The sequence below is a fragment of the Ursus arctos genome, unplaced genomic scaffold (genome assembly GCF_023065955.2).
Source record: "Ursus arctos isolate Adak ecotype North America unplaced genomic scaffold, UrsArc2.0 scaffold_19, whole genome shotgun sequence".
NCBI classification, from domain to species: Eukaryota; Metazoa; Chordata; class Mammalia; order Carnivora; family Ursidae; genus Ursus; species Ursus arctos.
This window is the reverse complement of record NW_026622863.1, coordinates 26453473-26475970: the sequence shown is the minus strand read 5'-3', so window position 1 is coordinate 26475970 and position 22498 is coordinate 26453473. Positions and strand designations below refer to the sequence as shown.

The following is a 22498-nucleotide window of genomic DNA, read 5'->3' as shown; positions in this document are numbered from 1 at the left end:
TATTAAACATGACCGATCTCCTTCCCTCACCCTCCCTCTGTTCTCGCCTTTCAGACTAAGTGTGATTGGTTGCAACGAGACTCGGAAGTCTCTCTGATCAGAGTTCCAGAGGAGGACACTCTAGCCTTGAGTGCTTTCGGTCCCGCCCTTGGAGCGAGGAACCGGCTTTTTCCGGGCTGCACTCGATGGTATCTTTGGATGGATAGAGGGGATCGCCCAAGGTATTATGGGACAATAATGGCCGCGTTTAAGGTTTGGTACTGGATCTCTAAGGCCGTCTGAGTGAGGGGTGGTGGTGTCGGAGCCCCAAAATCAGGGACAGAAGGTCCTGAGAGTCGGGCTTGGTGAGGTAAGTGTCCCTGCTTCCTTCCTGACCTGCCCTTCCACAATCATGGCAGCTCCAAGCGGCGGATATCGGTCCTTCGCTCAGGTTCCTGCCCGGGTTTGCAAAGTCTTGTCCGTGCCACTCAACTTGCCTTTTTCACCTTAGGGATGCTGCGCTGGTCAGGCCTGGCCCATCCTTTCTCCTTGATCTGGTCAGATCCTGCTGCCTGGCGCGGCCTCACGGAGGTGCAGGGATGCTGTCCAGGGGTCACCCTGCACCCTTCCTTAGGTTTCTGCATTAGCCCCCTCCCAGGCAGAGGCCGAGCACAAGTAGGGATCCCCTGTCTTCCTTTTTTCTGTCATAGTGGTGTCTTTACTAGGTGATCTCCGCTACTAAAGGGCGAGGATTTTTATTTTGTTCTCTGTTCCATTCCTATTACCCAGAACAGCAGCTGGCTCATAGAAGGCAGTCAATGAAAAATTGTTGAATGAGTAAATCTAATTTTTATAAATTGTTGGGGTTTTTGTGTGTGTCTTCTCTGTGGCTTCTTTGTCTTTTATCATTATCCAGAATCCAGTCCTTTAACTCCTTATTTATAATCAGAGCTAATTAAGTATTGTCGGATGCCTTGTCCTGGGCTGTTGCTGTGTTCCTTTGCTGTCTCTAGAAATGTTTGGCTTCCCGTTCTCCATTCATCAGTTTAAATTCATTCATCCATTTAGTCATCAAACGTTTATTTGCCTGGGTACAGCAACAGCAAAGCAGACAAGTTTCTCTTTTTCCTATTATGGGAGTATATTTTCTAGTTCAGACTACTGCTGAGCAGAACATGTTTACCTTCTTATTTAGATTTCCTCACATGCACACAGATGTCACCAATATGTAGCTCTCCGTTTTCTCTTATGCCTGATGGCATTTTTTCAAAATGCAATTCTTGTATCTATGTTCATATTATGTGTCCAGTATGTTTGGCATTATTTCTCTATAGAGCCATGCATGTTAATTAGAGCTGGGCAAAACATTCTGGATTCCAGTGGTACCCAACATCTTGACAGTGCCTTTGCTTCACTGACTTGCTGAAAGAATTATCCAAGCACACAGAAATCAGTGTATGTTTATAAGTGGATGGTGTGTAATGGGGGGTAAAGAGGAATTTGTTACAAGTTGAGTGCCGGGAAATCTTACAATCACCCTAATACTTTTCGGGAACACCATTTCCTAACCTAATGTTTCTCATCAATATTTTTGGTGAACATGAATTGTTATTAAACAGATTTCAACTGCTGTGAGGTAATTTTTTTCTACAAAACACAACTGGTCCCCAAAAAGCCATTAATGTATGGATCACATGGATGGTAGCCTTATACCCCAGTGTGGCCTCTACTGTATCTGTAGTTTAAAGGGAGAGAGAGTTAGAAGAACTCAAGTAGAAAATGTTGAGCCCCAATTGGTATATGGGAGCACAGCAAATAAAATAATGTAACACCTTTACGTAACATTGTATGCTTACAGAGAGCTTTCACAAGCACTCTAGTGTTTGATTCTCACAATAACTCCATGGATTAGATAAAGCAAAAAGTATTTCTGTTTAGAAATCAGTATTTCTGATATAGAAATTATGCCTAACCATATATTATCTGCTTACAATCATACAAGTAGAAAATGTCAAAAGCTTGCATTCTAATTGAGGATTCTGACTTAAAATCTAGTGGTGTTTCCCCTCCAGTCCCTTTCTAGATGCTATGATGTTCTAGCAGGTGTCCCTTAGTGAGGTCTATTCTTGCGTGGATGATACCCTCTTGGATCCTGGTGTTTGGTGTGTGTGTGTGTGTGTGTGTGTGTGTGTGTCTATTTCTGATGTGTGTTGGGGTGGAAGTCGGAGGATCTTTTGAGATTGTCAGTAACTTAATGGAAAGGTCTTGGCAAGAGGTAGCTAAACAAAGCCTGGTCTTGATGGGGAGGTTAGCCCCCTGAATATACTTCTAACTACAGTTATCCTGGGTTATAGCAGTACATCTTACATCCAGTACAAAATGGGTTGTCTTCCTTCCACAGACATTCCAGAGCCTGTCATGGAGGACACCAGCGAGGATGCCTCGATCCATCGATTGGAAGGCACTGATCTGGACTCTCAGGTTGGCGGTCTTATTTGCAAGACCAAAAGTGCAGCCAGTGAGCAGCATGTTTTCAAGGCCCCTGCCCCCCGCCCTTCATTGCTGGGACTGGACTTGTTAGCTTCCCTGAAACGAAGGGAGCGAGAGGAGAAGGATGATGGGGAGGACAAGAAGAAGTCCAGAATCTCTTCCTACAAGGACTGGGAGGAGAGCAAGGATGACCAGAGGGATGCTGAGGAGGAGGGCAGTGACCAAGCTGGCCGACATAGCCGAAAAGACAGGTAAAGGCTCTAGGATGGGTTGACCCAAAGGGAACGAGAATGGAGACCAGAAAATAACATCTCGTGTTTATGTCTGTTTTCTTCTTGGACATGTAGACCTTTATGATTTTATTATGATTCTGTAATATTGAAGGTAGATAGGAATTGGTGTTTTCTTCAGATTTGTGGGGAACATTCAAAGGCAGCTAAAGAAGAGAGGATGGGGATTAGAAATGCTTTGGGTTGTTGCTGTAAGTAAGCCTGCAGGGAGATAAAGTGGAAAAGGACAGGTCAGCCAGCCAGAGGTCTGGGGGCAAGGTTTTTCTCCTATGGAAGGGCCTTTTACCAGTTGCCCTCCCTGTTTCAGACATTATCGATCTGCTCGGGTAGAGACTCCATCCCATCCTGGTGGTGTGAGTGAAGAGTTTTGGGAACGCAGTCGGCAGAGAGAGCGGGAGCGGCGGGAACATGGTGTCTATGCCTCGTCCAAAGAAGAAAAGGATCGGAAGAAAGAGAGATCACGGGATCGAGACTGTGACCGCAAGAGAGACAGAGGTAACTGGTCGGCATAGTTCCTATGGCTTGTTAAACATTTGAATTAACATGTCAGCCTCTTTCCTGTTGCAGGAGTTTTTCTAATGCCCAATAATTAGGGAGCCCTGTTGGCTTTGATTTTGTCGGGATTGGTAATAGCAGGCAGTTTAAGAACTGTTACTTGCAACAAAGCTGCTTTGCTTGAGTGTGTGGTCCTCATTTTATCACCACAATTGGTGGTAAAGTTGATAATGGGTAATACATCTAAGAAATCAGAATTTATAACAGTGTTGGTGATAGAGAAAGGACAGTGCTGTGGAGCAAAGCTACACATAAAAGCCAAAGCTGACTTTGCTCAGTATTGTTTTAAGTTTTATAGCTTATAGACTTGTAACTCTTAAACATCTATTCACTGTAGACTTGTAACTATTGTTTTTTGAATTCTTGCAGGAAAATAACTGTTACTGTGAGTTTGAAACTTTCTAGCCAGTTACTATTTTTTCCCCTTGAAAGAATGGGGATATGTGAGTTTCAGGAGCCCATGGATCGCATTAGAGCAGTGCAGGTTGCACCTGTGAGTGAGTGGGAAGGCCTGTCCTTTCTCTAGGGTGAAGACGGGTGGAAGTTAGGATGGGACACATATATCCTAAGCTCTGTGTGTGGCTCTTGACAGATGAGCGGGATAGAAGCAGACACAGCAGTAGATCTGAGCGAGATGGAGGCTCAGAGCGCAGCAGAAGAAATGAACCGGAGAGCCCGAGACACCGACCTAAAGGTAGACTGAGCTGTCACTTGTGGTGATTTGTGAGGGGTTGAGTGTAAAAGGCGGGGTAAGCGACTCCCGTCCTCAGTTGATTTGCTGTGGACAGAGTCAGAATTGCTGATTCTGCTATGAACTTCTTGGACTACTTGGTTCTGAGTCAGGTGGGGGGGCCCTGGCCTTGTCGAGATGCATCTGCTCCTTTAAGCTGATAGGCTGGTTGGCTGAATGGCCAGTTTGCCAAATGGCAGGAAAGAATAGGGAGCTGGGGAAGAGGATTTATTACAAATAATTATTTTTATCCAGGAGGAGTATGTTTGCTGAGAGAACTTGGCTGTTCCTTCAAATGTTGTAAATACACTTAAAAAAAAAAAAAGAAAAATGTTATAAACCCATGAAAACTGGACCATTAAAATCCAGGTATCTTTAAAAACTGTCCTAACCATCTTACCTGTTACAAATAGATACGAAGTTTATACGTCGGAAAAGAAAGAAATTTGGGGAATTGACTTTTGGCTGATAGCTCTAGATGTTTCTGGTGGTTGTGTTTTTTGTGGCCCCAGATGCTGCTACTCCTTCAAGGTCTACCTGGGAGGAAGAGGACAGTGGCTATGGCTCCTCCAGGCGCTCGCAGTGGGAATCGCCCTCCCCGACACCCTCCTATCGGGATTCTGAGCGGAGCCACCGACAGTCCAGTCGCGATCGGGATAGGTGATGTTCTGGGCAGGGCAGCCCGGTTTCCCTGGGTGGGTGGCAAAGGGTGGACGTGAGGAGGGATCTGGGGATCTGGGCTGGGCGAGCAGATGGCAGCTGGGGAACATGTCTCGGCTTAGTGACTGCTAAGTGATGCTGGCTATACTGTTGCCCAGGTCTGTGAGGAGCAGGTATTCAGATGACACACCTCTGCCAACCCCATCCTACAAATACAACGAGTGGGCCGATGACAGAAGACACCTGGGGTCCACGCCCCGTCTGTCCAGGGGCCGAGGTAAGGCAGGGAGGGAGGAAGAGACAGGAAAGTAGGATGGCTCGTCCTGGTGGGCCGAGCAAAGCAGTGCAGCTCTACAGGGATGGTGGCCCTAGGGGATGAGCTAGGGTCATTGGGACTGACCTGCTACGTGTTCTCCTTCAGGAAGACGCGAGGATGGTGAAGAGGGAATTTCGTTTGACACAGAAGAGGAACGACAGCAATGGGAGGATGACCAGAGGGTAAAAGCTGGACGTCTCTGAGGGACTGAACGAGGGGTGGTGGCCCTCTGTAGGCGAGTGGGCCATGAGTGACGCTCCAGCGGAGCTAGACTTTGATGATGGAGGTTAACACGGGGCAGTCTCGGGAGCGGAGTCCTATTCAGTCCCGAAGCCCTGGAATCTGTTTACAGAGGCACAGGCTCCCAGGGAAACTTCTCACCGGTTGCAGGGCCGACCTAACTTTCTAGTTAAGTGCTGGTGCCACCGTGTGGTAAATGTAAGATGTGCCGTCACTAGTCAGTCCTCGTAGTTCTCATCTAGGTGGCTCATCTTCCAGCAGGGCAGCCCTTCCCCGGCCCCGTCTGCACACCAGTGACTTCTTCCCAGACCTCTCCTCTCTGGCCTTGTCTTTCACGTAAACGCCATCTGTCCCTCGTTCTCATTGCTTTGCCCCCTGTGCTACAGCAAGCAGACCGGGATTGGTACATGATGGATGAGGGATACGATGAATTCCACAATCCCCTGGCCTACTCCTCGGAGGATTACGTGAGAAGGCGGGAGCAGCACCTGCATAAACAGAAGCAGAAGCGCATTTCGGCTCAGCGGAGGCAGATCAACGAGGTGGGCTGCCCACAGTCATTGGAGCTGACTCAGCTGGAGTCGGGGGCACGTGGTGGCAGCACAGCTCGCCTCCCTGTTGCTGGTGTACCGCGTGTCGCTGTACCTCTGGAGGCAGAGGAGGGGTGGGCGTGGAACTTTTCCGCAGCTTAAGATAAACTCCCAATTTGTAACTTCTTTCTTCGGCAGTCCTTCCTCCGGGGTGGCTGTGGATGGGAACTGATAGGGTGGGTCCTGGCTCTGTGTTCTTTGTGTCTCAGTGGGGCTGGGGACACTTGCCATGTGTCTGTCTGTATAAAGGTTCTGACTTAGATATAAAGGGCTGCTTCTTGGAAAAAATACTGTCTGTGATTTGGGATCAGCGACTCTGCTTTCTAAGGAGCTGCAGGGTACAGAGGCCCGGGACACCTCTGTGGCGTCCCCAGCCCCTTGGTCAGGACTCGATGGATGGACTTGCCCGGTGACCTTTCAGGATGCCTTTTGGTTGCAGTCTGAGCATGGTCTCCCTTTGTGTCATCGCAGGATAATGAGCGCTGGGAGACCAACCGCATGCTCACCAGTGGGGTGGTCCATCGGCTGGAGGTAGACGAGGACTTCGAGGAGGACAGCGCGGCCAAGGTGCATCTGATGGTGCATAACCTGGTTCCTCCCTTTCTTGATGGGCGCATCGTCTTCACCAAGCAGGTGAGGCTCCTGGGGCCCGAGAGGAGCCAGCTCAGATAGAACTAAAGTGAAAAAAGAAAGAGGGGGGAGAAAGGCCCCAGCCTGATAGGGTAGCAGTCTGTTCCGTTTACTGGGGCTGCTATGAAGTGGACCTTCCTGTTGAGTTCAACCATTAGTGGGGAACTTCTCTTCTTCCTCAACCTTCCGCAGCCAGAGCCTGTGATTCCAGTCAAGGATGCCACTTCTGACCTGGCCATTATTGCTCGGAAGGGCAGTCAAACAGTGCGGAAGCACAGGGAGCAGAAGGAACGCAAAAAGGTTGGTTTCATGTCATTTGGGGCTGGGGAGTCTCTGTTGTGAGTTTTTTGTTTTGTTTTGTTTTTGGTCTTTCTCTTTTCTTTTTAGAAATTGTATTAGATCTCACAGGTAGGGTTCCTGTTGGAAGTTCAAGAACACTCACAGAGCAAGAAAGAGCTGTTGGGGGAGGGGATTGTGTTCCTCCCCCGGGGCCTTACTGAAGACAACCGCAGGACCTGAGGCTTGGGGAGCTTGAGGTTGAAATGGGGAAGCAGGCTCAGTGCCACTGCTGCCTTGTGAGAATTTACCACCTGCTGGATGAAGCGTCTTGTCAAGTGGGATTGATTTTCCATTGACCACAGTGTGTTACACAATGGAGCCAACTTATGTTTTGTATTTTTTTCAGGCTCAACACAAACACTGGGAGCTGGCTGGAACCAAGCTAGGCGATATCATGGGTGTCAAAAAAGAGGAAGAGCCAGATAAAGCTCTGACAGAAGATGGTAAAGTGGACTATAGGTAGGAGTCTTGGTTAGCAATGGGCTGTCTCCAAAGACTGGGGCACTCAAGGACACTTGCTGGGGAACAGATAGAATTTCTGGTTCGTGAATAGGAAAATTGTGTCTTCTGGTCCCTTCTGGTCCCTTCCTGCTGGTCTTTCTCTCCTGCCATCTTTAGCTTTTCCTGAGTATTATTCCTACTGCCACCACCGCTACTGTTGTAGGCGCGACCCCTGCCTGCTGGCCTTAGTCTCGCACATGCTCTCTCCCTGCAGTCTCACGACAGTCCCATGGGGTAGGTGCTGTCCTTCCCATGTTCTGTGTGCGGAGGATGAGGCCCAGGGAGGTTAAGTAACTGGATTGAGGTCACCCAGCTAATAAGTGGTGGAGTGATGATGAGACCCAGACAGTGTCGCTTCGGAGCCCAGTACCTTAGCTGCTCTGTTTAAGTGCATTTCAGATGTTCAGTATTGGAAGGTGGGCTTTGCTCCCTTAGGTTTCAGTTTAATGGAAGGAGGAACTACTTTTAACGGTGGTTCGAAAATAGAAAGGATTGTCTTATCAGAGGGTGATATCCCTGTTCATGGAGGTATTTAAGCAGGTGGTAGCTAGCTGCTTTTTGGGGTTCCCACCTTGGGTAGGTGGCTGGACTCAAACATCTCTCGTGAGTCTCATCCTCTGAACATTCTGAAGTCTTGCTGAACTGGCATCCGAGTGAAGAGTCTCTGTACCTGTGAGAAATGACCCAAATGAGAAGTGGGTACTCCCGATCAGCCCTTGTTAGCTTGTAGTTAACCTAACCCTCTGGCATTGGTTGTTGGCTGTCCCGGGGTGACGGTGAGGAGCATCTCAGGTTACCTGGCTGCTCTGGGGTCTCAGAGATTTCTGTGTGTCTTGTTGAGGTAGTTCTCGTTCTTGGGTGTCGGAAGAAGGGCAGGAACCCAGTCAGGAAGAACAATGTGGGAAATTGTGCAGGGTGCTTAGGCTGCTGTGTGTTCTCAGGACAGAGCAGAAGTTTGCAGATCACATGAAGAAAAAGAGCGAAGCCAGCAGCGAATTTGCCAAAAAGAAGTCCATTCTGGAGCAGCGGCAGTACCTGCCCATCTTTGCTGTGCAGCAAGAACTACTGACTATCATCAGGTAATTCCTGCCCAGGGTCTGGGTGGGCCGTTGTTGAATCAGGTGTCCCCTTTGTCCCTCGTGTTTACTCGCTAGCTCTTTTGCTTTGGGGCATTGCATCTGATGGAGCAGACAAAGAATTTTTTCTTAATGTGACATGGGTGCCCTGGGCTACTTGCATGAAGCAGGCAGGACAGCACTGTTTTGTTATAGTTCACTTGTTTAACCCCCACCGTCTTCTAGACTTTCTAGGAAGTGTCTTGGTTCTGGGCTGTTTTCCCAGGGAAATCCACCTTTCTAAGCAGGCGTGCTCCTTGCATAGCCAGATGTGGGCATAGGAGGTGGCCCCATCTTTTCGGAGGCTCCCAGGTGGCCTTCCACTCAGCCCGATGGGCCCTTCGTCTTGTCTCCCTTGTAGAGATAACAGCATTGTGATCGTGGTTGGAGAGACAGGAAGTGGTAAGACCACTCAGCTGACACAGTACTTGCATGAAGACGGTTACACGGACTACGGGATGATCGGGTGCACCCAGCCTCGGCGTGTGGCTGCCATGTCTGTGGCCAAGAGAGTCAGTGAAGAAATGGGGGGAAACCTTGGTGAGGAGGTGAGTGGATGTGAGGGCTGAGCTGTGTGGCTTCCATCTGTCTGAGCTGATCTGCTAAGGCCTGGACCCAGCATGGGGTGTGCCAGCAGCGAGCTAGGGCCCAGGGCTTCTGAGCCCTTTCTCTCTGACTTTCAGGTGGGTTATGCGATCCGCTTCGAAGACTGCACGTCAGAAAACACCTTGATCAAATACATGACGGACGGGATCCTGCTCCGGGAGTCGCTCCGGGAAGCGGACTTGGATCACTACAGTGCCATCATCATGGATGAGGCCCACGAGCGCTCCCTCAACACGGATGTGCTCTTTGGGCTGCTCCGGGAGGTGAGGGCTGTAGGGTACAGTCTGTGTCCCCAGGGCTTTGAGCAGCGCGCTGTTGGTAGTTAGTGACCCAGGTGCTCCCTGGGCTAGGCTCTTGCCTAGGGAGGCTGACGGGTCTCTGACAGGCCAGAGCGTCCCCTGAGGCCTCCAGGTTGAGACCTGGTGTTGTAGTTTACTCTGTTCTTGCTCAGCGTAGTGACTTGTGGTTCTCTTGTCTGTGGCTCCCTGGCTTCAGTCTTCAGGATTCTTAAGAGTCTAATGTGCCAGTGCGTCAGCTTCGGTCTCCGTTTCATTTGGGAGTAATGTTGATGAGACTGGGCAGCAGGTGCCAAGGGTTCCAGATCTCTGGGGAAGCCTCAGACTGACCTCTTCTCTTAGGTGGTGGCTCGGCGCTCAGACCTGAAGCTCATTGTCACGTCAGCCACTATGGATGCAGAGAAATTTGCTGCCTTTTTTGGGAATGTTCCCATCTTCCACATCCCTGGTCGTACTTTTCCTGTTGACATTCTCTTCAGCAAGGTACCAAGGCCTCCTTTTTTGAACTGATCCTGACCTCTGATGGGAACCCAGCTGGAGGGCGTGGGTTAGGGTACTGAGCTGGGAAGAGTCTTGCGGGTACCATGGGGTAGATGGGGCAACCTGCAGCTAGCTCTAGGGCTCGGAGATAAAGGGCTGTACTCTGGGGGAGGTTTAGTTTTATTAGAGGAGAAGTGCAGGGCCCAGGGAGGGCAGGCAGGCCCATCTGTAGCCCTGGACGTCCACCCCCTCAGCCCCACACCAGTGACTAGCCACTGGTTCCCATAGGGGTGCCGGCCTGCATTTCCCTTGATAACTTCCCTCTGACTGTGTCCCTGGCCGGTGTTGCAGACCCCACAGGAGGACTACGTGGAGGCTGCAGTGAAGCAGTCCTTACAGGTGCACCTGTCAGGGGCCCCTGGGGACATCCTCATCTTCATGCCTGGACAAGAGGACATTGAGGTGTGTGCCTTGGTCATGACTGATGAACGGGTAGTGTCGTGCTTGTGAGGGGCTCTGGCAGCTCATGGCTCCTCTCTCTGCCCTCAGGTGACCTCAGACCAGATCGTGGAACATCTGGAGGAACTGGAAAATGCACCTGCTTTGGCCGTGTTGCCCATCTACTCCCAGCTGCCGTCTGACCTCCAGGCTAAAATCTTCCAGAAGGTGCGACAGCAAGAAAGTCTGTCCTGGGTCCCCACCTTTGGGTCTCCTTGGATTCTTCCCAGGAGGACGAGAGAGAGGGTGTTACTTTTCTGTTGGGGGAGGGGGTTGTGCTCTTTCCCCTGTGGAGTCTGTCCTACCTGCGGGCCTACAGCCTGCCCTCCCTGTATGTCCTGCCCGGCTCTAGGCTCCGGATGGCGTTCGGAAGTGTATCGTTGCCACCAACATTGCTGAGACGTCTCTGACTGTCGATGGCATCATGTTTGTTATTGACTCTGGTTATTGCAAATTAAAGGTAAGGGGAGACACGGGCACTGGGGCCGTGGGCCATCACCCACAGTAGGTCAGCAGGTGGGAGGGCAGGCCCCGGGTCCTCAGCGCATGAAGTAGGGATAGACTCCGAAGTGCTGGTGCTATTTCAGAGGCTAACATTTGAGTGCTGATTTTGCCATGCACTTGACTGATTCAGTCTTTGTGATAATACCACAAAGTAGACGATTTAATAACTCAATAAAGATCACAGAGCTGATATATGTGGGGGAGATTGCTTACGGTTCCTGGTCGCCTGCATTGCTAGAACACTGTGCTCCGTGATATGTAGCAGCCTAGGCTGGTCTGTGTTTGTCTCAGGGCTGCCTCCCCTTTGCCCCTTGCTGTCTCCTTCATCAGCTCTTTACTGTCCCCTCCAAGGTCTTCAACCCCAGGATTGGCATGGATGCTCTACAGATCTACCCCATCAGCCAGGCCAATGCCAACCAGAGGTCGGGGCGTGCTGGCAGGACGGGCCCAGGTCAGTGTTTCAGGTAGGAGCCCTGTGCTAGCCTGCTTTCTGGGGCAGTACCAGGATGGCGGACTGTGGAGCTGGGCGGTGGGCACTGGACTGTGAGCCTGCACATGGATGCTGGCCCCAGGATCCCTGAGGCTGGGCACTGGTGGCAGCACTGGCACGTGTTGGTCTTCTCACCATCTGCTGCTGAGCAGAAGCAGCAGCCTTTCCAGGCAGCTGTGGTCTGAGCGCCTTTGGGCTTCAGGCAGCCCGGTGCGGTAGGCCCCTGTGCTGGAGCACAGCACACTTCCCTTCAGGGTGCAGGGGACAGTTGAGGCAGCGTGGCTCCTCCACCTTGGCCTGCTGGAGATTCAGGAGGGCCCGGTGTTGTCCCCGGCAGGCTCTACACGCAGAGTGCCTACAAGAATGAGCTCCTGACCACCACGGTGCCGGAGATCCAAAGGACCAACCTGGCCAACGTGGTGCTGCTGCTCAAGTCCCTCGGCGTGCAGGACCTGCTGCAGTTCCACTTCATGGACCCGCCGCCCGAGGACAACATGCTTAACTCCATGTACCAGCTCTGGATCCTCGGGGCCCTGGACAACACCGGTGCGCGGGCCCGGCGGCCGGGGAAGACGTGGGCTTCTCTCTCTGTTGGCCTCACCGCGTCCCCTAATATCTGCACTTGCTCCTCTCCCAGGTGGTCTGACCTCGACGGGGCGGCTGATGGTGGAGTTCCCGCTGGACCCGGCACTGTCCAAGATGCTGATTGTGTCCTGTGACATGGGCTGCAGCTCGGAGATCCTGCTCATCGTGTCCATGCTCTCCGTGCCGGCCATCTTCTACAGGCCCAAGGTGGGGGCACGTCGGCCCATGCTTCTCCTACCCCAGTGGCCGCCGCGCAGGTTACGGGAGCTTGAGGGACTGGAGGGGACTGGTTTCTTTCTGTATCATTAACATGGGGTGGAGGGACAGGAGTCCCAAGTTTCCAAAGAATAATCTTGCTGTTTTCTGGTAAGCAGGTTGGGGTGAGGGAAAGCATGGGCTAGATCAGGGGTTTTCAGAGAGTGATTTGGAAATTGGCAAGAGCATTTTTTATCTTCTGATAACAGTTGTGCCTGAGCCCTCATGTTTTAGAGTAAATATTTTGTTGAAAGCTACGTAATTTCCCTGTGTTGTCAGGATAACATATCGACGTGTTTGAAGTTGTGTGTGCAGGTAGGGGCAGGGTCTTCTCAGCGGGCCTGGACTCCCTGTACTTGGAGTGAAGGTCCTTTTTCCTTCCTAGGGCCGAGAGGAAGAGAGTGATCAGATCCGGGAGAAGTTTGCTGTCCCCGAGAGTGATCATTTGACCTACCTGAATGTCTACCTGCAGTGGAAGAATAATAACTACTCCACCATCTGGTGTAATGATCATTTTATCCACGCCAAGGCCATGAGAAAGGTAGGGGCAGTAGCCCGGATGAGCAGGATGTTGGGGTGAGGGGTGGTAGGGAGGAAGAGGGGGGCTCCATCCTTCTCTGCTCCGTGTCCTGCTCTAGGTCCGGGAGGTGCGGGCTCAGCTCAAGGACATCATGGTGCAGCAGCGGATGAGCCTGGCCTCGTGTGGCACTGACTGGGACATTGTCAGGAAGTGTATCTGTGCCGCCTATTTCCACCAGGCAGCCAAGCTCAAGGTGAGCCCGGAGGAGCCCTTTCCTGGCCTGGTAATTGATCCAGGGCAAAGGTCTTTCTCATTGTCCAGTCCTGCAGATCTGGGCTTTCCCCACCAAGGCCTTTGTCAAGACGAGGGATGGAGTGGCTGCCCACGTGGGGCCGCGATTTTTTGATGTGGCTACCTGTTATGTCTCTTTCCTAGGGAATTGGGGAGTATGTGAATATCCGGACAGGGATGCCCTGCCACTTGCACCCCACCAGCTCCCTCTTTGGAATGGGCTACACCCCAGACTACATAGTGTATCACGAGCTGGTCATGACTACCAAGGTGAGTCTTTTCCGACAGAGCTGGTGTGATGTAGGATACCTGGCTGGGCCAGGCCTTTGTAACCCTTCATTGCCTTCCAGTATGAGCTTTGAGCTCGGGAGACTTGAGGCCACATGTGTTGCTTTGAGGGGAGTTGAGAGATTGGCTTTCAGTTGGGTTTGGGGGAAACTTATGTAGAGTTAACCTTTAGATGACAGTGGCCTCGGCGATCCCAGCGGGATTGTTTCCTGCTTCCTGCCTGGGATAATCAACCCCTCTTGGTGTCATTAGATGGGCCTTCTGAGGGGCTAGGCCTTTCCTCTTGGATACTAGGGGGCATGTTTTCGAGCATGGAGGAATTTGGGAGAAAGGATTAAAATTCCAATGTCTGGGGCTTGTGTCTGTCTTTTTCAGCCTCAGTGGGCTGGGGGTCAGGCCTTTCCCACATGGGTCCTAACTGTGGACTTGTATGGGAAGGACAGCCCAAAGCATTGGCTCTTCTGTGACCACCACTTTGTGATCCTTCTGCCTGCAGGAGTACATGCAGTGTGTGACCGCAGTGGATGGAGAGTGGCTAGCAGAGCTCGGCCCCATGTTCTACAGCGTGAAACAGGCAGGAAAGTCTCGGCAGGTAAGGATCCCACGCTTTCCATGGAGGTTCTCCTTGTGTGTGGGATCCATTTTCCCCTCACCCTAGTATTGAAGAAATGTCATCATCTCACCCCTACTCTCCTTACTTCTCTCTCAAACACAAAAACTGTGATCGGGCCAGGTTGGTCTGTTAGATTTCCACTATCTGCTCCAGTTGCTTGGTCTGCCCAGCATTCTTTTTTTTTTTTTTTTTTTTTTTAAGATTTTATTTACTTGGGGCGCCTGGATGGCTCAATTGTTAAGCATCTGCCTTCGGCTTGGGTCATGATCCCAGGGTTCTGGGATTGAGCCCTTCATTGGGCTCTCTGCTCCGCTGGGAGCCTGCTCTTCTTCTCCCACTCCCCCCTGCTTGTGTTCCCTCTCTTGCTGGCTATCTCTCTCTCTGTCAAATAAATAAAATCTTTAAAAAAAAAAAGATTTTATTTACTTATTTAGAGAGAGGGGGGGGGAGAGAGAGAGAATTTCAAGCAGACTCCACTCTGAGCACGGAGCCTGATGCAGGACTTGATCCCACAACCCTGAGACCATGACCTGAGCTGAAATCAAGAGTTGGACATTTAAGCAATTGAGAGTCCTTTAAAAAAAAACCTTATTACTGAAAAGTCCACATATTCATAAAAGTGTAAAAAACAGTATAGGGAGCCATCATGAATTCATCACCTAATTTCCATAATGATCAACATTGGTCAGTCTGGTTTGGCTTGTTCCCACCCTCTTCCACACACCATTTTTTTTTTTCTGGAAAAACTTTAAAGCATATTTCAGACACGTTATTTTGCCAATAAAAACTTGAATAAGCATCTCTAAAATGACTTAAACTTGTTTTCAAAATGTAACCTTTATGCCATTGTTGCTTAACAAAATTAATCCTTAATGTTATCTAAGTTTCCAGTCCTTATTCATATTTCTCCTTTTCTCCCAAAGATAACTTTTTATGATTGATCTGCTTGGATTAGGATCCAAACATTACAATTAGTTATTATGTTTGTTAAGTTTTTTATTCTAGAACATGCTCTGCCCCCATTCTTTATTATGGTATGATTTATTGGAGAAACCGGGTCACTTGTAGAATGTTCCACATTCTGTATTTGGCCGATTGCTTTTTCATGATGGTGTTTAACTTGTGCCTCTATCCCATGTTATTTCTACAAAATAGCAATTCATCTTAAGGCCTGGTAGGATTCAGGTTTAGCTGTTTGGGGCAAAGGTGCATAAATGCATGTGGTGTTGTGAATGTCCTTTTTGATCCTGTCAGGAAACATGTAAGGTCTGGTGGTCCTACTCTTGAGGATGCTGGGACTGATCAGTGGTTCTGCCTGATCCCTCCAGCAGTTCTCTAGCTGCTGCTCCGTCTCCTCATGGTCTTACTGTCCATGGACGGCCACTGCTCGGAGCTATGATTCAGGGCTGCAGTGTTGGCAGGGCTCTTGCTTCTCCTCTTGTCAGTACTCTCCACACTGGGCCCGCACACGTCTTCCTTACGTGTGTTCTTCCCAGCCAGGTGGTCATGTCTTCCCAGTTTCCTGTACCTCCTGGCATCACTGTGCGCTTGGTAAGAGAGTGAAAGTACTGACTGAGTTGAGTGGAGTGCTGAGACATGACAGGGTTAGGACTGAACTGTGTAGTGTCTGGCTTGAATCAATGAGGACAACAGGCTTCGGCCTCAAAAGACTAGGGAGCCTTGGTGTTGGGGCGGGAGCCATGTGGCCCCGGCTCTGAGAGCTGGCAGAGAACACAGCACCTGGCTTGCAGCAGGGAGAAGGGTGCGGACGAGGCCTCCTCACTGGTTGGTCCCCGGTATGTCTCTCTCTTTTCTAGGAGAACCGCCGACGGGCCAAAGAGGAAGCCTCTGCCATGGAGGAGGAGATGGCACTGGCTGAGGAGCAGCTGCGAGCCCGACGGCAGGAGCAGGAAAAGCGCAGCCCGTTGGGCAGTGTCAGGTGAGCTGGGATGGAGCCTGTCTGTGGGAGGCTCTGGAGGTGGAGCAGGCCCCGATGCAGGGTCACGATCTAAGTGAAGTTGACTGTAGGGCCGAATGGCGACAGAGGTTGACCGGTCCCACATGGAGGCATGGGGGGAGTTCTAGACACTGTCACGGGTGGTGAAACATCTGCAGCTCCTGGTCACTGTCACGCACTGAGGCCTGCGGTGGGCTGGAGAAGTTACAGCTTCACTGACAAGCAAGGACTTGGAAGTCACGGTGGGGACAGCAGGGGAGCCTTGGAGCCTTGGGCTTCTGTGTCTCTGCTGGTGCCCGGAGTTAGGTCAGACTTCACAGGTGAAGCGCACGGTTCTCCACAAGACTGCCTACAAGTCAGACACCAGCTGCAAGCTGGGGGGTTGCCAAAGGCCACTCTCACTTCTGACCAATTCGCTATAAATTTGGGGATCCCTGTGGACTCCCCCATTCACTAATTTGCTAGAATAACTCACAGAACTCAGGAAAGTACTGTATTTATGATTACGGTTTTATTATAGCCAAAGGATACAAATCAGAACCAGGCCAAAGGAGAGACGCAGAGAGTGAGGTCTGTGATAGTTCCTCACACGAAGCTTCCGTTGTCCTCAGGGCTGCATTACCCTCCTGGCATATTGGTGTGTGATAGATAGTATGCATGGAGCATTGCCAGCCAGGGAGGCTGCAGTGTCCAGAGCTTCAGTGTCCATGTTTATTGGGGTTTCATTCATGTGGATGAGGGGTTGAGTAAGCATCCATGTGATTGACTCACTTTCCAGTCTCCTTCTTTCCACAGAGGCTGGGCTGATACCATGAGGCTCAAAGGACAGCCCTCATCCTGAATCATTTCGTTAGGAGAAATTATCAGATGTGGTCTGAGGGCCCACCATGCGTAACAGAGACATTCAATTCCTTGGGAAATCCCAGGGGTTTAGAGATTACCTCCCTGGACCTGGGGACAGGTGCATGGGAGGTTCAGTGGTAGAAATCGTGCCTACTAGGACCTGGGGACAAAGGCCGGCTAGATTCTTTATTAGACAGATGGAGGGGCAGCCTGGTGAGGTGGCTGGGAGGCTACCTCCATAGCTCACTTGGGAGGTAGATTTTTTAACAATTCCTTTCGTACCTCCTAACAGTCCTTGGTGGATATCGGAATGAGGTGATATTTTATTCTGTTCCCCATTACAAATGAGGAAGGCAGCGGGGGGTGGAAATGTGCTGGAGGAGAAAACCCTCCAGTCCCAAAGCCTGCTCACATACCAGCTAGAAACAGCAAGACCTCAGGCGCCTCATTCTCCTGTGCTTCCTGGTTGGAGTGAGCAGCAGTGTGATTCCTCATCCCTCTTTTCTGTGTTTCCAGGTCTACAAAGATCTACACTCCAGGCCGGAAGGAGCAAGGGGAACCCATGACCCCTCGCCGCACGCCAGCCCGCTTTGGGCTCTGAGCTGAGGCTTTGCCTGCAGAGGATGCAGCTACGCATTGAGTCCTGAGCCCCTGAGCCCCGTGGCTAGAGCACCCGGGGCCTGCCATAAAACCCTTTCATCTGCGCGCTTTCATCTGTGTACATCATGGCCCCTGGGGGAAGCTCCTGCAGGGGCCAGCTCTGCAACAGAGGGAGGAGTTCCTCAGTGCAGGCCCAGGGTTGCAGAGCAGCTGAGAGCTGCTGGGGCCAGGAGAGGGGGCCAGACCCATTGTATCCGAATAAACCATTCCTGGGAGCTTGGTGTATAAATGACTTGGCCGTGACTATGGTTTTTTAAATTCTGTGTAAAGCAGCAAAATAGAGCTAGAGGGAATTGTAATTTGGTTATAATTCAGGATTTGGAAATAAATTTATTGTTTGTAAAATGTTATCGCATTTCAGACTGTTCCTTTTTGCCTCACTGCCCTAAATCATGTAATAAGTAAGAAGATGGGCAGGACTTCGACTTGACTTTCCTTGGATGGATCCTTCTAAAACCTCAGGTTGCCTTATTTCTATTCTCCAGGTAGCACCTCTTGGAGGAGGGTTAGCAAGGTGGGACACTACTGGAAGGGAAGGATAATGGCTTGGGGCCTGAGGGTACCTTGCTCTTTCCAAAGCTGGTGGGCAGGGCAAGGCTGGCCAGTGGCCCAAGTGGGAAGTTGGTGAGCAGCCGTGTACCCTCTGCCCTTCCCCAGGAGTGGGTTGGCTGCTCTATTGCTCAGAATGGCAGAAGTTTCTGCTCCGCACGTGGAAGGGTGACGTATTGGCAAAAACAGTATAAAATATTTCTTACTGATTTGCACATAAAAGATGATCCTTGCTGGATCATCTAGTCTTTTTTCTCTTATTAAGCAGCCCGTATCTGCTGAGGTGGCTTTTTGGGTATTTGGCCCTTTGCATCATCCGTGGCCCTTATTTTGTGATCCCCTGGGGTGGGGCTTCTCCCACGTGCTGGTTGCAAGATTCTGTGTTGGGGCTGAATCACTGGCAGGCTTGGCCTGGGGCTCAGAAGCACCTTGATCCCAGGCCAGCAGTGCTAAGCTCCAGCCTCTTGGGTCATACTCTTACTTCTATTCCCTTTCTCACTTTGTTCCTGGGATGTGAATTTAAAATTTAAGTGTTTTATGGATGAGTTTGGAAGCCTGGCTTCACCAGCCAGCACCAGCTACCACCTCTACTTCCATTCTTTTTACCTCTAACTGCCTTTATTGGGAATTCAGGTAGAAACTGACTTTTCATGGCTCTGGAGTGAAGACAGGGCTGCTGGCTGCTCATCTGGGAAGGCTTCTAATCTTGGCACCAGGTTGGAGGGCTAGCAGAACGTGTCTACCTGCTCTGTGGAAAGAAGTAAGCTGGGTATGTGATCTATTTACAGACTTGGGCTAGGGATGCAACAGAACAGGGCAAAAATTGAGGTTCCAGTGAATATAGCTTTGTCACTAACGAACAGGCTGTGACGTTGGTCATGAACTTACCTTCAAGTTCCCTAGGTCACAAAAATGAAGCCAGAGGTTAAGAAAACCATGGGTCAACCCCACCTTCTCATTTAAAAACAAGGAACACCTGGCAAGGACACCTGGCACATACAGGTGCCACAGGCTGTGTGTGGGGGTGCTCCCCACCCCCCAGAAGCGCTTCCTGAATGTTTTGGTGTTGGGACTTCAGCACAAGAGTCTGTCTGGACCTCTCTCTCTCATGTTTTCTTTAAATTATGGACGTTTTCCATTCAGATCCACCTTAAAGTTCCTTCCAGCTTTAATACTCTGATTCTTACCATTTCTTCCTCAGATAGTAACCAATTTCCACCCCCCTATAGATACAAAAGCATGTCTGTGACAATGGCCCTGAAGTGGGTTCTGGAGACTGGCTTTCAGGCTTCCTGATGTGAGGGAACAGCGAGGCCGCTGAGCCGGACGTCTTTCCGGGGCCCCTGTTGCTCTCAGTCACGTGCATCTCCCCTTAAATGCCTAGTTGATGGTAATGGTACTTTAGACACATGAAAGATGTCAGCAGTTGAGGGTCTCAGGCTGAGATGGGGGCTCATTCTAGGGACCCCAGAGCTTGCTTGCCAGGTCCTCTCTATGGCAGGAAGCTTCCTCCTCCACTGGGCTGTGTAGAGAAGGCTCAAAAGCCAAGAGCTTATGGGGCATCACGGTTGGTGCAGAGAGCTTCTCCTTCCCTTTTTTAGGGTGGCAGGTTGTGGTGGCTGATGTCTGCTCTGGGTTTCTTCAGCTCAGGGGAGGAAATTATACTCCAGGTGGGTAGAAGAGGATCTGCTGCAAAGGATTCTGTGGGCCCCAGGTATCAGAATCTGAGTGACATCTTCCCACTGGGTGGCTGAAGCACTTATTTTACTGACAATCCCCTTGGCTAAAGCCAGTCCTAGCTTCGTGACTCTTTCTTTCCTCTCTTTGGTTACTTCTTAGAGCAGTTTTAGGTGCACGGTAAAATTGAGCAGGAAGTACCAAGATTTCCCATTTACCTCCTGCCCCCACACAAGCACAGCCTCCCCACTATCAACATCCCCCACCTGAGTGGTTCATTTGTCACACTCGATGAACCTACATTGACACCTGATCCCACAGACCCCATAGTTTACGTGAGGGTTCACTCTTGGTGTTATATATTCCACAGGTTTGGGAAACGTATAATGACATGAATCCATCATTAATCTATCATACAAAGACCATTTCTATTATTAGCTCTTCAAACTACTTTTTTAGAAACCCCTTTGGTTATTTCTTACAGAATTATAGTTAGCTTTCTTGCCCTTTCTCTTATCTTTAGAGAAATTACATTTCCCTAAATTCAACGCCTCTACCTCATCAGATCTCCCTGGCTAGGCTTGCAAGGCCAGATGGCTGGATGACATATCTTTTTTTTTCAGCTCTGCTGCCCCTTCGCTCCACGTAACTCACTACCTGCCGTGCTCTGGTGTAATCACCCCACAGGAAGTGAAAGATAACTTTGAAAAAACATGCAACATTCAAAGTATCCAGCTACTATTGTCTTTGGCTAACATACATGATACATTTTCATAAATATAGAGACAGAATGCCTTTTTTTTTTTCAGTAGACTGTACTGGGGATTTTAATGACACTGAAATTTTGTTTGAATAAATGGGCCACAGGCTAGAAGCGGGAAATCGTTTCATTAGTACCAGGTTCTTGACTTCTTTTTTTCTTCTGGAAAATATATCCTTACTCTAAACCCGATGGAGGGGGGGTACATAGTCAAAAACAAGCATAAACAAGCAGACAACTGTCACAGCAGAGACTATCAGTGATGCCCGTCACTCCTGCCCCACGCTGCACTTTTGGTATTTGCCCTTGCCAAGTACTGGTGGGGCATGCTATGTAACATGTCTTGGCTTTTGTCTGGCTGGGGAGGGAGGCAAGAATATTTAAGAATCCTTACCAGCAAATGGGTTTCTTCACTCCTCCTGCCACCCTACCCTGAGATGCAAACTCTTTCATTTCTTTCTCTTACTTTACCTTAGTAGCTATTTCTCTCAATTTCCTACAGACCAGGAATATAAATTCCAGACATGTATTCAGTTTAACAAAATCCTACCACAATAACATAGTTTAACTGTCCTTGGAGTTTGTTGTAATGGAATTTTACTTGTATTGAGCTGGCTGGGGAGAAAAATAAAATTGTTAAAAGGAGAAATGCAATATGGCGGAAAGAAAGCAGATGGCTATCTCCCTCCTCCGTTCGGAAAATGTATCACTCATTTCTCTTCCTTTCTTTTGGATCTTGGGATTACTTTCCTTTTTGAGGTTGTTAAGATTTTTTTTCTTAAATACCAGACAGATGGAAAAAATAAAGGGGGAGCTAATTATCTCTTGTTGGTGTAAAAACTAATCCAGATAATCCAGAGGCTTGTTTTGGGAATTACAGCTCTCCCATATATATGAAAGAGACTATGTCTTTTAGAATCCAGAGAAAACAGGGATGAACATGTTGCTGGGGGCTGGAGGGGGCAGAGATGTCTGCAAGACGCCAAGAGCTCACTGAGACTGCTATGCTCATGTCTTTATTTTATAGTTTGGGTCTGGAGATGGTAGTATGGTTCCAATGCTCACTCCACGGGAGAAAGTGGGCAAAACTCAATAAAATGTTAACATCTTGCAAAATAGGCAGGGACCTTGACACATTCCTGTAAGAGCTGATCCAGGTCAAGAGAGAGGGACGGAAAATCATTGTCCTCTGAAAAACGTACGTGGAAATGATGCTCAGGGCAAGGTGCTGATTCTAGCAATATGAGGAACCTGAAGGAACAGGGAGGAAATGACAGTCTTGATTTGAGGAGAAATTAATGAGATGATTCCTCAAGGACTGGCCTCATGGCTGGGCAGCCATGGGGTGACTTCTTCCCTCTGGGATAATGTGGGGTCTACAGGTGACAGAAAAGGTATCTATGGATCCAGGCTGTACAAGGGAGCGGGATGCTCTTGTGCGGCTTTCAGAACACGTTACGGGAGGAAGATGTTTATTCTGTCTGTGCCTCTCTTGTCCCCACACTTTCCAAAAGGGACTGGGTCAGGGGAAGGGATAGGTCTGAGAGATGAGACACTTGGCTGTCATCAAAGAGTCTTAGATAAGAATGAGCCTTAATTCACTCACCTCTTCCCTCAACATACAAGGAAACAGTGATCTCTGGTCCAGAGTAGCTAAACAGAAGATCTGTCCCCCAGTTCCTACTTTGAATTCCCCATCCAGTGATCTCTTCTTGAGAAATAATATCAGGAGGTTGCTATTTCTTTGAACCATGGGACTAAGAAAGACGAGATCATATACATAGCAAAAGACAAATGGCAGACATACCTGAGCAGTGGGGTATCCCAACAAACTTGGTGATGTCCATTCTTTGGCTCACATCCTGGGTCGTCCCCCTCCAGCCCAAGGTGGCACACAATTTTCCCTTCTGTATGGGCTCTGTCTTGCTTGGACCTAGGGCTTTGGTGTATAGCCTTGGGTGCCCTGTTTTCAGCTTCTTCTCCTCTATCTCAGTCTTCAGTTTCTTGTTTTCCTGCTGCAGATGGACCATTACATTGTGGAGGTGGCTGGGGAAGGAGAGGGAAGGATAGGAGTTGTTTGGTCTGCTTCAGCATCTTGGTTTCCCACCAGAAAGGGCAGATAAAGGTGCCACAGGAAGGAGGGCCATGGACATCCAGGTCTTTTCAGAGCTGGTGCTCTCATACTCCAGAG

At 49.7% G+C, this 22498-nt stretch overlaps 2 protein-coding genes across 3 annotated transcripts in view; one reads left to right on the top strand and one right to left on the bottom strand.

Moving 5' to 3' along the window:
- The first annotated feature begins 1 nt into the window (after nucleotide 1).
- Nucleotides 2-17666, top strand: DHX38 (DEAH-box helicase 38). Of its 2 annotated transcripts, none has more exons than XM_044382474.3 (27): nucleotides 2-221; nucleotides 2381-2720; nucleotides 3067-3254; nucleotides 3907-4008; nucleotides 4557-4704; nucleotides 4863-4981; nucleotides 5126-5202; nucleotides 5647-5802; nucleotides 6322-6483; nucleotides 6673-6780; nucleotides 7166-7278; nucleotides 8262-8399; nucleotides 8797-8983; nucleotides 9119-9304; nucleotides 9680-9820; nucleotides 10169-10279; nucleotides 10367-10483; nucleotides 10668-10775; nucleotides 11171-11283; nucleotides 11647-11855; nucleotides 11947-12101; nucleotides 12535-12690; nucleotides 12788-12922; nucleotides 13105-13230; nucleotides 13745-13840; nucleotides 15679-15800; nucleotides 17178-17666. In XM_044382474.3, exons 2-27 carry the CDS (start codon nucleotides 2398-2400, stop codon nucleotides 17260-17262), a joined length of 3681 nt encoding a protein of 1226 aa, XP_044238409.1. In that variant the 5' UTR covers nucleotides 2-221; nucleotides 2381-2397; the 3' UTR covers nucleotides 17263-17666. The 2 variants fall into 2 exon arrangements, with proteins under 2 accessions (XP_044238409.1, XP_026350921.1); XM_026495136.4 differs by having other exon boundaries at nucleotides 51-349.
- Nucleotides 17326-22498, bottom strand: part of PMFBP1 (polyamine modulated factor 1 binding protein 1) — a 47282-nt gene continuing 42109 nt past the window's right edge. Inside the window, exons 19-21 of the mRNA XM_026493706.1 lie at nucleotides 22115-22353; nucleotides 18759-18769; nucleotides 17326-17481 (exon numbers count right to left, since the gene is read on the bottom strand). Coding sequence (XP_026349491.1) covers nucleotides 17326-17481; nucleotides 18759-18769; nucleotides 22115-22353 — 406 coding nt within the window. The remainder of the gene's footprint in view (nucleotides 17482-18758; nucleotides 18770-22114; nucleotides 22354-22498) is intronic.